At 43.4% G+C, this 13,617-nt stretch overlaps 1 protein-coding gene across 1 annotated transcript in view; it reads right to left on the bottom strand.

The window, feature by feature from the left end:
* CDCP1 (CUB domain containing protein 1) overlaps positions 1-9,101 on the bottom strand; it is a 43,855-nt gene extending 34,754 nt beyond the window's left edge. The window contains exons 1-4 of the mRNA XM_085887902.1: positions 8,998-9,101; positions 8,795-8,861; positions 6,799-7,014; positions 2,875-3,333 (exon numbers count right to left, since the gene is read on the bottom strand). Coding sequence (XP_085744028.1) covers positions 2,875-3,333; positions 6,799-7,014; positions 8,795-8,852 — 733 coding nt within the window. The 5' untranslated portion in view covers positions 8,853-8,861; positions 8,998-9,101. The remainder of the gene's footprint in view (positions 1-2,874; positions 3,334-6,798; positions 7,015-8,794; positions 8,862-8,997) is intronic.
* Between the last annotated feature and the right edge of the window lie 4,516 nt (positions 9,102-13,617).

The raw sequence follows: 13,617 nt of genomic DNA, 5'->3' as shown, positions 1-13,617 counted from the left end.
CCTACTGACCAACATTCCCCTTCTCTCCAGTGCGTACCTCCACCTCTCAAGGCTCGATTCAGCCTGCTCCCTACTCTCCCTACAGATCATGATGTCATCCGCGAACATCATGGTCCATGGAGACTCCAGTCTGATCTCGTCCGTCAACCTGTCCATCACCATTGCAAACAGGAAAGGGCTCAGAGTCGATCCTTGGTGCAATCCCACTTTAACCTTAAACCGGTCCGTCATTCCTACCGCACACCTCACCGCTGTCACACTGTCCTCATACATATCCTGCACGATCCTCACATACTTCTCCACCACTCCCGACTTCCTCATACAATGCCACAACTCCTCTCTTGGTACCCTATCATAAGCTTTCTCTAAATCCACAAACACACAATGTAACTCTTTCTGGCCTTCCCTATACTTCTCCATCAACATTCTCAAAGCAAACATCGCATCAGTGGTGCTCTTTCCTGGCATAAACCCATATTGCTGCTCACAGATCGTCACCTCTCCTCTCAACCGAGCTTCCACTACTCTTTCCCACAACTTCATGGTGTGGCTTAACAACTTTATCCCTCTGTAATTTCCACAGCTCTGCACATCACCCTTATTCTTGAAAATCGGAATCAGTACACTTAATCTCCACTCCTCCGGCATCCTCTCACTTTCCAAGACTTTATTAAACAATCTGGTTAACAACCCCACTGCCATCTCTCCTAAGCACTTCCATGCCTCCACTGGTATTCCATCTGGGCCAACCGCCTTTCCACTTTTCATCTTCTTCATAGCAGTCCTCACTTCATCCTTACTGATCCACCCCACTTCCAGATTCACTATCTCCACCTCTTCCAACCTTCTCTCTCTCTCATTTTCTTCATTCATCAGCTCCTCAAAGTACTCCATCCACCTTCTCAACACACTCTCCTCGCTCGTCAGCACATTCCCATTTGCGTCCTTTATCACCCGAACCTGCAGCACATCCTTCCCAGCTCGGTCCCTCTGTCTTGCCAATCGGTATAAATCCTTTTCCCCTTCTTTTGTATCCAACTTCTCATACAGCTCATCATATGCCTTTTCCTTGGCCTTTGCCACCTCTCTTTTGCTTTTCGACGCCACTCCTTGTACTCCTGCCGACTTTCTTCATCTCTCTGACTATCCCACTTCTTTTTAGCCAACCCCTTCTTCCCTTATACTTTCCTGTACTTCCTCATTCCACCACCAAGTCTCCTTATCTTCCTTCCTCTGTCCAGATGTCACACCAAGTACCTTCCTAGCTATCTCCCTCACAACTTCTGCTGTCGTTGCCCAATCATCCCACCCATCTTTACCACCATCCAACGCCTGTCTCACCTCCTCCCTAAATTTCACGCAACAGTCTTCCTCCTTCAGCTTCCACCATCTGGTCCTTGGTTCAGCCCTCACTCTCTTCCTCCACCTCACCTCTAAATATATATATATATATATATATATATATATATATATATATATATATATATATATATATATGTTACATATAGTGAAAATAGAGGGTCCGACAGGTGTGTGTGTGTGTGTGTGTGTGTGTGTGTGTGTGTGTGTGTGTGTGTGTGTGTGTGTGTGTGTGTGTGTGTGTGTGTGTGTGTGTGTGTGTGTGTGTGTGTGTGTGTGTGTGTGTGTGTGTGTGTGTGTGTGTGTGTGTGTGTGTGTGTGTGTGTGTGTGTGTGTGTGTGTGTGTGTGTGTGCCTATAGGGTGGTGACACAATCACCCGATGGGTAATGTGCTCGTGACACTGAAAGTGCAGCAACTCCCAGAAAGAACAGACCTGAGGCATTTCCTCAGTTTGGACTCCATAAGACATCAACACAACTCAACGCAAACTTGTCATTCAGCTTCTCCCCCCCCCCCCATGCATTGTGCATGTTAATGTACTATTAGTTCTCCACCACCACCCATTGATAATTTCCTTCCCTCCGGCACACAACATCTTTGGTAAGAGCTGTTTGACATGGCACAGATTTTAGGTGCAAATGAGGTATTACAAGTCGGAGAGTTTGCAGGATATAAGCAAGATAAAACTGAAGTTCAAATAATATTCACAAAGCAATCCAATTTTTGTTTTTCCCCATAATGTTCCCTACCCTGACAGCATACAAGTTCGCAACGTCCACACCTAACGGGATATGTCATACTTTTGAAAGTTTTTAAAGTACTTTCAGAATGCTGCTATTCAAACATGACTGTGTTAGGAATGCAATTTAAAGACATTTGCTGGAACAGCAACTAATACCTGTGATATTACAATTTAAATTGGCAATTTTTCATACCATTGGTGTCCTAATATTTTACACCCTTTAAACCCTCTTATTTTACTCTGTAAGCCCTGCCTTTTCTCTTTCCTGTTCCATAACTGTATCCACACCCCCACTCTACTCTTATCGACTGTCCTTTCAAATCCCATTCGGGCCATCATTTTATTTCTTATGTAAAACAGATGAGGTGGAGTGGGGGGGGGGGGGCTGGTGTTTCAAATGAGAAAACAAAAATATGTGGTGAGGAAATGGAGTGGTGATAAGAGATCAAGGAAGTTCGGATAGTGTGGAAGAGTGATGAGAGAAGTGAAACAAAGCCTGAAACAAGACCGGAGAAGGACATCATGACTACTGGGGAGGATGGAGGGTGGAATAGTGGATTAAAATTCGGACATTGTGGATATGCAAAATGGATGGCCACTACATTTTACCCAACTTAATTCTCCCACATCTGTTTTGTATGGAATATGTAGATGCCCCTTCTTGTCTTAATAGACTGTCAATCTGGTAATAAACCTAGTGGTAATTAAGATAATAATTTCTTCTTTTCCAGAGCTTTACGCACGATCTACAACTGCAGTACAAAAATCTCACCGGGGATTTCTTCGCCAACGTATGTGGCATTAAAGAGCTCTTGGGGCAGTTGAGATGCAGCATCATTGAAAGGCAACAGCTGCAGCTTCATGAAGCTTCTATTTCTGAGAAGCATTTTATATAAACTGCCATTAGTCCTGGAGGAGAAGCAGAAATCACCCAAAGAGAAGTTGTGGTCAGCAGGATCCAAAGTGTTGACTTGAAACACATTGCCTTCTGAATGCCCACATTTACAGACGTCCTTGGTTGCATCAACAAATGCACAACTGCAGCAAGCTGATGTGTGGGTCATCGATGGCGGGGCCAGAGGTGAGGGACGAAGAAATGGGAATGCAAGCTCCAACGTTCCTTCTTGCATCAGGGTGAAATTCCAGTGCAATGTTCCAGGCAAGGGTGGCAGTGAGGCAAGCACCTTCAAACTGCCAAGAAAAACATTCCCCTGTACTGTATTTGGAAAGGCTGCAAATAGGAAGATAAATTAAATAAAGGAGTTTTCTGCACATTAAGATTTCCACATCAAATGACTAATTGTTTTCATACAAGGTTTTGACAAAGCGTAAAATGCAACGCATGAAAGTATGACAGTTGTGGGCAAAACAACCAAAGGAATGAATAAACAGGAGAAAAAGAGGGGGGGGAGAGAAAAAGAGGAGGGAGAGAGAGAGGAAGTGGAGGGGAAAAGAGAGATGAGGAAGGGAAGGCAGATGTGCAGAGGAGTGTTAATTATGATTCATACAGTCTCTTCAAAATGATTCTGCATGGAATAACATCGAAGATGGAAACAAAAAAGGTCTGAAATTCATTTTCTACCAGTCATACTATAAATACTGCACAGAGGCAAACACCGTCCGGACACATCTGGAGACAAAACATGTCGTACGCATCAGGAGCCAGGCCGTCCAGAGACAGAGATGTGTGGGTAAGAGTTAATCAACACAGTCTGGCATCCTGCTTGCTTATCAATCTCCTTGCATGCAGCATCGATGACTCACTTGAGTCCTGGATTTCTGACTTCCTACACACATGACACACACGGAACCCTCTCCTCCTCTCCCAGTGCAGATTGGAGTTCCCCAAGGCAGTGTTTGGGCCCAGTCTTGTTCCTCATCTATATTAATAATCTCTCTGATCCTCTGTTAACCCTCTCTTCCTTTTTGCAGATGCCTCCACATTGTGTTGTCTTGTACTCCTTCCCTCTGCAAAGCAGACAGCAACTACTGCTGCATCCATCACCCTCTCCCTCTCACTCAAGAATTAGACACTAGTCTGACAAATGGAACAGGTTCTTTAATCATGGAAAATCTCACAGTACCAATCGATCACTCAGGAAAGAGCATCAAAATGAACGCATCTATCTATTTCCTAAGTCACCAACTGGAAGAGGTTCAGTCTTTTGAACTTCCAAGCCTCAACCTCAGCCATGACCTTTCCTGAGCCAATCGCATAGCAAAGCTGGTAAATCGAACTCTTTCTTTGAAAAAAATGTGCTACAAGGCCCTTGCAGCTTAATGGAATACTGCTCTCCACTATGGGCTGGCTTTGCAGCATTACATCTGTATCTCCTGGATTCTGTGGAATCTAAAGCTCTCAAAATTACTGGAGTTTCCTGTGACAAGGATGAAACACAATGTCTGTTTCCCTCACATTACACGCATGTCGGTGGCCTGTTTTCACCTGTCAATTTTCCGATATTGCTCCCTCGACTCTCCCTGTCCTCCGAGTCACCCCATCTACTCCAGGATCAAGCATTCTTCTCGGAACTCCGTTCTAGTGAAACATCGAAAATCCAAGCTGAGAGCAAACCTCAAATCATTTATTCCTCACTTTTCCCTTGAAAGGAACCACATTCCAGAGGCTTTTCTGTCTCAAACTCTTACCTCCCTGATTTCAAGCAAGCAGTGCACAGCCATCTCTGTCATCCCCAATTCTCTCTCAGGATATTTATTACCCCTATTAACCTTTTCTAAACTAAACATCTCACTATCTAGTATTAGTTTCCTCCCCTCCTCCCTTTCCTGTTCATTAGTTATACCTTGTTCTTCCCTGAGCCTCACTCCTGCAAAGAAAAATAAAATTTGACAATTGAGTAAAATCAATTATTTTTCAACATTTTATTTTGAAACATCAGCAAACACGTCGTCCTCAGTGTCCTCGGAAGTCCTCAGAAGGGCACTCTGTGGAGCACATACTTCCGCCACAAAAACATATCGGGCCCATTACATTTTTTGAAATATCATGCTATGGATATCGCTTTCAGCCCCATCTCTCAATGGTGAAGAATCACTTTACGAATTAAATAATTCTCGTATCCCGATCTGAATTTGGATCTTCACCAAAATCTAATCAATTCTTGTCACACACTCAACGTGTCCACCAAGTTTCACCGAATCCGTCCACAACTTGAGATATTGTGCTATATATCATTTTTTGGCCCAATCTCTCAATGGTGAAGAATCAGTTAGAAAAATTGTAGTCGGATCTGGATCCGGATCTTCACCAAAATCTAAATCAGTTCGTCCTTGTCACACACCCAACCTGTACACAACTTTTTGAGATATCCCGCACACAAACAACGACAGACAGAAAGGGGTGAAAACAATTTCCTTCCACCTTCGGTGGCAGAGGTAATGAACATAAATTTGTGCTCAGTTCCTTTATATTTATACATGTTGGGTTCTGACCTCTGATTTACAATGTATATTCAGTCAGAGCACAAAATCTATTTGGCCAACCTCTCCCACCACCATCCACCCAATCCCCCCTCCACATTTCCCCCTCCCCCTGAGAAAGCAGACATGATCAAATATGCCTATGGCTCAGCAGCGACGTGTGGAAAGGTGCACGCAACACACCGATCCACACTAGTTCCTCTAATATAGCACCATCAAATGCAGTGTGTGCAACGGGCAACAAATCAGCTCAACTGCAGGAAGGTCAACCGGTGGAATCATGTTCTTTTCAACAATGCATTTAGATTCTGCCTCAACCTCAACAGTGGATGTGCTTGAGTCTGAAGAAAATGTGTGGAACGATTTTATCATCACACCATCGGGCAGCATGATCGGTTTGGTATGTGCAGCTCCATAGTAGGGTTTGGCATTCAAGTTGGCAAAATCTTATCATTCGGAGAGGTGCTTTGACTGGTGTCAGATGCATGGATGAGATTACTTTACCCGTCATCATGCCTCGAGCCCCAGATCAAGGTTACAATTTAACCTTTATGAATGATAATGCACATCCACATGGTGCACTTGTTGTCAGTGCTCCACCTCAAGACCAGAACATCATAAGAATGGACGAGCCTGCACAATCTCTGGTCTCAAATCCGATTGAACATGTTTGGAACGTCCTCAAGGAGGTGCCTTTGTGGTCACCATTTCTGCCACCACAGGCTCATCATCAAGTGGCAGTGGTGCTGGTAAAATAATAGCACAACATATCACAGCAAAAGTTGGATCATCTTCTGTGGCCATTGGCCATTTACAATTTCTTTCTTTCTATCCATCACTTTCTATGTACATCAAAAGTTAGAAAACTTCAAAGTTGCACAAGGACTTTATGGACACCCTGTATATGGACTGACGTAATGAGCGAAGTGCTCAGTTGAGAATCCCAAACAAGTGGTTTCCAAGGTGACCTTACAAGAGGATGTCCTTTAAAGAACGCATTATCAACAATGTGGAATGAAAAAATAAATAAATAAATAAAACACGACAAAGACAAAAGTGGTTTCCAAGGTTAAGATTCCAATAATTAATCTGTTCATTGCTACACCGGATGAAAATATATTCCCAGCAGACAACTAAAACAAAGCATCACTATAGAATCATGAAAGACTTGAGTGAGAACAGGTTGAGAAAATAAATATATATAGTCACAATAAAAATAAATCTTTTGAAGTTTCAAGGAGGAACAAAAACTTACACACAGTCCAGTGCAAGTCCAAAAAGTAATTTGATCCATTTGGGAGGCAGGTGAAATTGAAAAATTGACTGTCGACTTCTGTCAGATTCAGGCTCGTTGTGCAAAATGTAGAGCCCACCAGACACAGCTGGCATGAATCGTCAGAGGCCTTGATGTTTCCCACCACAAACTCTCCTGCAGGCAGATCAACCTTCCACCGGCGTGACAAATCCAAACCTGGCAAAAGACCAAGTGTAAGCTGGTATTCATGGTTACATGCCTGCACATGAGCATCCTGGTCACTGTACCCATCAAATCCATACACCCTATTAACACATTGGATTGTATCAATAATCACCTAAGAGCTGAGAGGATGGCCTGGAGGTACACACACTCAACTCTTAGCTGTTTATCCTGAGTTTGAATCCCAACCCAGCTATCAACTGTCATCCTGGTCTTTCATGGTCAGGGCGATTCATCAATGCATGTGCGCCATCAACCCTCGGATGGACATTGAACTGCCATCCCGTCTGGCAGCATTTGTTGGTTGATGTTAAAGATCCCGTGGTGTCCTTTCTGAAGAGCAGACAATCCATCGCCAGCACCCTGAACAAACTACCAATTCCTACCCTAACCAGTAGAGGGCATTGCATAAGCAACACAGCCACACCCTCAACCAGTATTGGCACTCCACAACTGTGTGCTGCAGATAAACAATGAAGAAGACACACATAACCCCTTCTATGGAAAAAAAAAAATAATAATCTCCCATTTCCCCAAATCAATGCTCTTGCCAGATGTCTCGCGAAACTCCAGCGATATCTTACTAGAATGGGGCAAACGTGGACGTCACCGAAACTCGAAAATGGACATGTGATGGAAATATCACCACCTTTGGTGGTAGCCGGTATTACACGTCAACTTCATCTGATATGGAGAACCACATGTTATGATCAATAAAAATTATTCATAAAAATAACAAAAATTATAAAGTGCATTTCCAAGAATGTGCAGGAGCACACTGCCCACCGAAGGTGGGCCAAGAAAGGCACTCCCACCAGAGGGACTGCCTGCTAATCAACCAAATTCAATGACTAGTTTTAATCAGGTTACAGATATATATATATATATATATATATATATATATATATATATATATATATATATATATATATATATATATATATATACACATCATGGATCATGAGGTTGCATTTTTTAAACCAAGAGTCACTTTGGCCAATTGATGATTACTAAACTGACTTTTACCAAATCTACTGGGACAGGAAGGAAACCTGCAGGATTCGTTACTTGCAATTAGACATTCACAGTGGCATGCACCACGGTCACCAACATTTTGGACAAATATTTGCACATACAATGTGTCGCATTACACCATGACTCCTTCAGACTAAATGCGAGCCTCAGATGGAATTCCAAAGATGGCCCAAAGTGGTTTATTTGCTCAGTTTATGTCAGGGTTACAGGTTGACCACTGAAGATTTTTTTTCAACATTGTTGCCCTTGAACCAGATCTTAACAGATGACAAAATGGCAAGGTGTGTTGGCAAGCAGGTACAAAGAAGGGCCCTCACCATAGTATTGCATTATCTTTAGAAACACAACAATAAGATTCCTTTGTTATTCATTGATAGTGAGGGGGAGGGGGAGGTGACCATGCCCAGACAGGTTTGGAGGATCCCTCTCAAGGTTTTTGTGAGTCTCCTATCACTTCTGGTGAAGTCGTGTACAAATGCTTGGTCACACTGTGGGTCGCTGCAGCTGGTGGGTCCCCTTGGTGCATTTCGAAGCAAATTCAACACTTGACGAAGCAATGACGTCATATTTCATTTTGATGACGCCTGAAAGTTTATTAGTTAGGATGTCAAAATTATCTTGGATTGAAGGAAGAAGTGTGACTTCGATACCAGGTACGACACGAATAAGCACCCAAAGGCACGAGTAGGTGTACATAACATCACAATTGATTATATTTATTAAAAGCAGTCACTCTTACCTGCTAAAGAGACTATCCTGGCAATAAACAGCCACGACACAACGGAAAGGAATCCCATACCATCGAGCTGCTGTGGTGAACGAGAAAAAGCACGCCATGAACGTAGGTAGAACGAAGTAACGACACCGCACGATGTAATGAAAGCGGGAGCACGAATACAGGTAACGAAAGCACCGGTAGCTCGAATCGGAAGATTATTAAACCTGATTGAGGTCCAATCGAAGATGGAAGCGTGAAAAGGAAATGACTGAAGTACAAGCATGGAATAATCTGTGTCGATGAGGCAGAGCTGTGAGAGATAGGCCACGACGTGCCTGGGCGTGGCACGCTCACCTATCGTGCCTGGGCGTGGCACGCACACCTCACCTGGCCACCACCTGGCGGTTTTCTATTCCACATTTGAAAGTTGTGACGTCATTGGAAATGAGGAAGTGATGCGGTTTAATAGATCATGTTTTTTCCGGAATTGTCAAATCGATAATTAACTGAAAAGATGTCAGCTTACTTAATTGCGGAGTTGTCGGAGAGAGAAAGGAGGACGGGGAGTTTGGGAGGGGTAGAGAGAGTAGATAGGTAGAGAGGGAGTAGAGAGGTAGAGAGAGTAGGAGAGAGTAGTAGAGAGTACGAGAGAGTACGAGAGAGTACGAGAGAGAACGAGAGAGAACGAGAGAGAACGAGAGAGAACGAGAACAGAAAACACACACAACACGAAGTTGGGAAAGGAATGGCCACAGGATGTGGGGGAAAAAAAACAATTCCACATTTTTGCGAACGTAATAGATAGATGTCCCTTTGCCGATATTTTGTCCGGTGTTTGTGAAAGGACACCTTGTAATGAACGGTTTCACATGGGAAGTCTTCTCTATTAGTCGTGTATCGACGACAGGAGACTTTTCAGCACACAAACTCGTGAGGATCAGACAGCCGGCTTCAAGACTGAACCATTGATGAAAACAAACAATGGGACGTCAGTGTTACAAGATGACGTCCGTTCTTGGTGCTGCACGAACCCGATTCTCTTGATGTGCAGCCACACGAAGCAAAGATGCTCAGCATACACGGAGTTGTCAGCAATTGCATATTGGACTGGGATTCAATGATGAATTCGGCTCGCCGGTTACATCATCACTGAGGCGCAACTGTGCCATTGATGCAGTGCCCCCTGGACATTCGGGCAGGAATTTAGAATTTGTTCAAGTTTCGAGGCGTCAGCTTCTCTTATTGCTGAAGACACCATGCGGGGATTTTTAACCTCCAAGGATCAGTGCTCACTGCTGGCAGACGGGTTCTCTGGCCGAAACGTCCTTCAGTGGCAATGACTTCTCTTTAAAAAAAAAAAATAAAAAAAATCAAGGCTCGCATAACAACTAACACACGTGACATATAACAAGGGGAGCAGGAGACAAGAGGGACGGGAGTGGCAAGCACAAACCAGTGGGGAATAGACACATGACGAGATCTGTAGAAGGGAGATGGATGGGGTGGGGTTACACGGGCTATACAAGATGGACACTACAGGGACTTTCTGCAAGGAAAGCAGGGAATTTGAAGCAGGTGGGTTTGGGATGGATTAACGGGGATAGAAAAGATCAGGCTTTGGATGGGGGAAAATCAGAGATGGTGGTGATCAGATATTTTGAAGACCTGGAGGGAAGAGTGGGATTGAAGAGTGTGTGGGAGTTTGCTCCAAAGGCAGGAAAAGAAAGGAATGAAAGAGTGAAGGTGAGCAGTGATTCTTGATTTTGGTAGTTTCACCAGAAGGGGGTTGATAGCGGACCTTGAGTGCCCTGCGGAAATATGGGGGGGGGCAGAGAACAGACAGAACGGGGGGTGGGGAGGCTGAAGAAGAGACGCCAGAAGACAGAAAGACCACAAACATTCCTGCAGTGAGAGCGTGAGAGCGTGAGACCAAAGACTCAGCCTCATCGTGGGAGATACCAATGATCCTTAATACCTTGGTTTCCACAGCGTGAAGCCGAGAATGGTGAGAGGCAGGAGCACCAACCCAATGGGGAGAGCAGTACTCCATCAGGCTGCGGATGAAAGCTTTGTATGTGGTCAGGAGCTCAGATGAGCCGAGGAAGGACTTTGCACGACGGAGGATGCCCAATCGGCGACTGGCTTTGGAGGCCAGGTTGGAAATGTAGCTTTCCCAGGAAAGGTCATGGCAGATAGTGAGACCCAGAATTTTGAATGAAAGGACTTCTTCAAGAGGATTGTTGAGTAAGTAGATGAGGGGGTTTTCCAGATGGCCCTTTTGGAGAGACATGGTGAGGGTGTGAGATTTGTCAAGATTGAAAGACATGTTCCACGTGTTGGACCAGCTTGTAATTTTATCTAGGTCTGAAGAGAGTGAAGAAGCTGCTGCTTGCCAAACTGGGGGATGACAGATGATGGGGCAGAGGATGGAGTCATCGGCAAAAAGATAAAGAGGATTTTCCAGAGAGTCAGAGAGATCATTGATGAAAACCAGGAAAAGAACAGGGCCCAAAACGCTGCCTTGAGGGCCTCCAGTTGGGACAGATAGAGGGGATGAGAGAACTCCATTAAGGGCCACAGGGTGGCTGCAATAAGACATGAAGTCTGCGAGCCATGAGTGGAGATGGTCTTGGATACCATAAGAAGAGGGTTCGGTGGGCAGGGCAGGGTGCCAGACCATATCAAAAGCATGTTATATGTTTTATGTTTTTCATATTTACTAGCAGGGTTACCCGACGTTACCTGGCGTTGCCCGGGGGGAGGGGTGGGGGGGGGGGTTGGGGGGTGGCAGGCACTGAGAAGTGGGCGAGGGGTGGGGGGTGGCAGGCACTGAGAAGTGGGAGAAGCAGGAGAGCTGGCAGGGCTGAGAATGGGGCAGGTGGATTAGGAGCATAATCTACTGGGTGGGGTGGAGTGGCGGGGGGGGGACTGTATTCGGGGCAGGACAGCCACAACACCAATGGATAAAGGGGTCTTAAGGAAACACTAGTGGATAAAGGGATCTTAAGGATCTTGGGGTCTTTAATGTCTTTGAGGTCTTATGGGTCGTTAATGTCTTAAGGGTCTAAGGGTCTTACAGGTCATTGGGGGTGTTCAGGGTTTTTGAGGTCTTACAGTTCTTTATGGTCTTCAAAGTCTTGAGGGTCTTTCGGGTCTTAAGGGCCAATGAGGTCTTCCAGCTCTAAAGGGTTCTATGGGTTTTAAGGGTCTTCAAAAGACTAGTGTCTTCACAGTCTTAGGGGTCTTCAAGAGTCTTAGGGATCTTAACCGTCTTTGTGGTACAAAGGGTTGTCGAAGAATACCCATTTCCTCTTGTATGTTTGAATAATTTAATACATATGCATATGGGGAACCAGAGGAGATTCAATAACCAAAGCAAGCAACACGCTCTTCTTCTTATTCTGCCATACATGGACTTTTTGAGTTCTTATATAATATGCAGGGGTAAGGGGGTGGGGGTTAGACAATGTCTGGTCATCCTGGAGACAGAATGGCGCCAACACTGCAGCCATTTGGGTGCTGGAAGAGATCACACATGGCCCCTTGGTAGTGATTATCTGGAGGTCACGTCACCACGAATTGAAAGGGCTGGGGAACGATTTACAATCTGAAGTTGATAAGAGTGCAAAGAGACATCTGGATATCACCTCGACAAACATTCCATTGAAGCCAGACTGGAGCCTCCAACCAGACTTTCAGATGCCAATATAATTGTTATATATATATATATATATATATATATATATATATATATATATATATATATATATATATATATATATATATATATATATATATATATATATATATATATATATGTATGTGTATATATATATATATATATATATATATATATATATATATATATATATATATATATATATATATATATATATATACACACATACATATATATATATATATATATATATATATATATATATATATATATATATATATATACACATACATATATATATATATATATATATATATATATATATATATATATATATATATATATATATATATATGTATGTATATACGAGAATCCCTGAGCTTAATAAAATACAAGTTCGAGTACATATATGTAAGATACATGTTGTATTTAATTAAATATGTTTCCCATTAAATGTTGTATCAATACATTGTGCAAAATGCCCAAAAACATTTACTTTTTAAAATTAATTATCAATAAAGTTTAATTGGCAACATTTTAACTTATCACCCAAAAACCCATTATGCTAATTTTGGAGAAATTTGCATCCATAGGGTCTTTGAGGTATTCGGGGTTATATAGTGTCTTCATTGTGTTCAGGGAATTCAATGGTCTTCAGGGTCTTCTGGGTCTTTGAGTCTTAAGGGATCTTATCTCCCAAGCATGTAGAAAGTCTTCTCTCAAACATGTAAAAAAAAGGTCTTACGGTTCTTCGGGGTCTTTAAAGGTTGAGGCTGTGCACGGAAATACACTTAGGACAACCCCAGGGTTGGACTTGGTCTGTGTGCCAAATTTAGTGGTTGTCGGTCCAGTGGTCCTTGTGAAAAGACGCGAACAAACAAACAAACAGACATCCAATAAATCTTATTTATTCGATACAAGCAAATACCACCCAGTCGCTTCGCTGACGGGAACACTAAAGGGGGGGAGGGAGGAAGAGGGAGAGAGGGCAGGCGGAGGGAAAAGGATAGAGGAGGAAGGGGTGGGGGGCGAGGACGGATGAGGGAAGGGAAGACAGTCTGAGGTGAGAGGAATGGAAGGCAGACATGTGGTGGAGTGTTAATTGCGATTCATACTGTCTCATCAAAATGATTCCGCATAGAATAACAGTGAAGATGGAAACAAA

The sequence above is a fragment of the Eptatretus burgeri genome, chromosome 7, assembly GCF_056783735.1.
Source record: "Eptatretus burgeri isolate ZD-2024b chromosome 7, Ebu_testis_v1, whole genome shotgun sequence".
NCBI lineage: Eukaryota > Metazoa > Chordata > Myxini > Myxiniformes > Myxinidae > Eptatretus > Eptatretus burgeri.
This window is presented reverse-complemented; position numbering and strand designations above follow the sequence as displayed.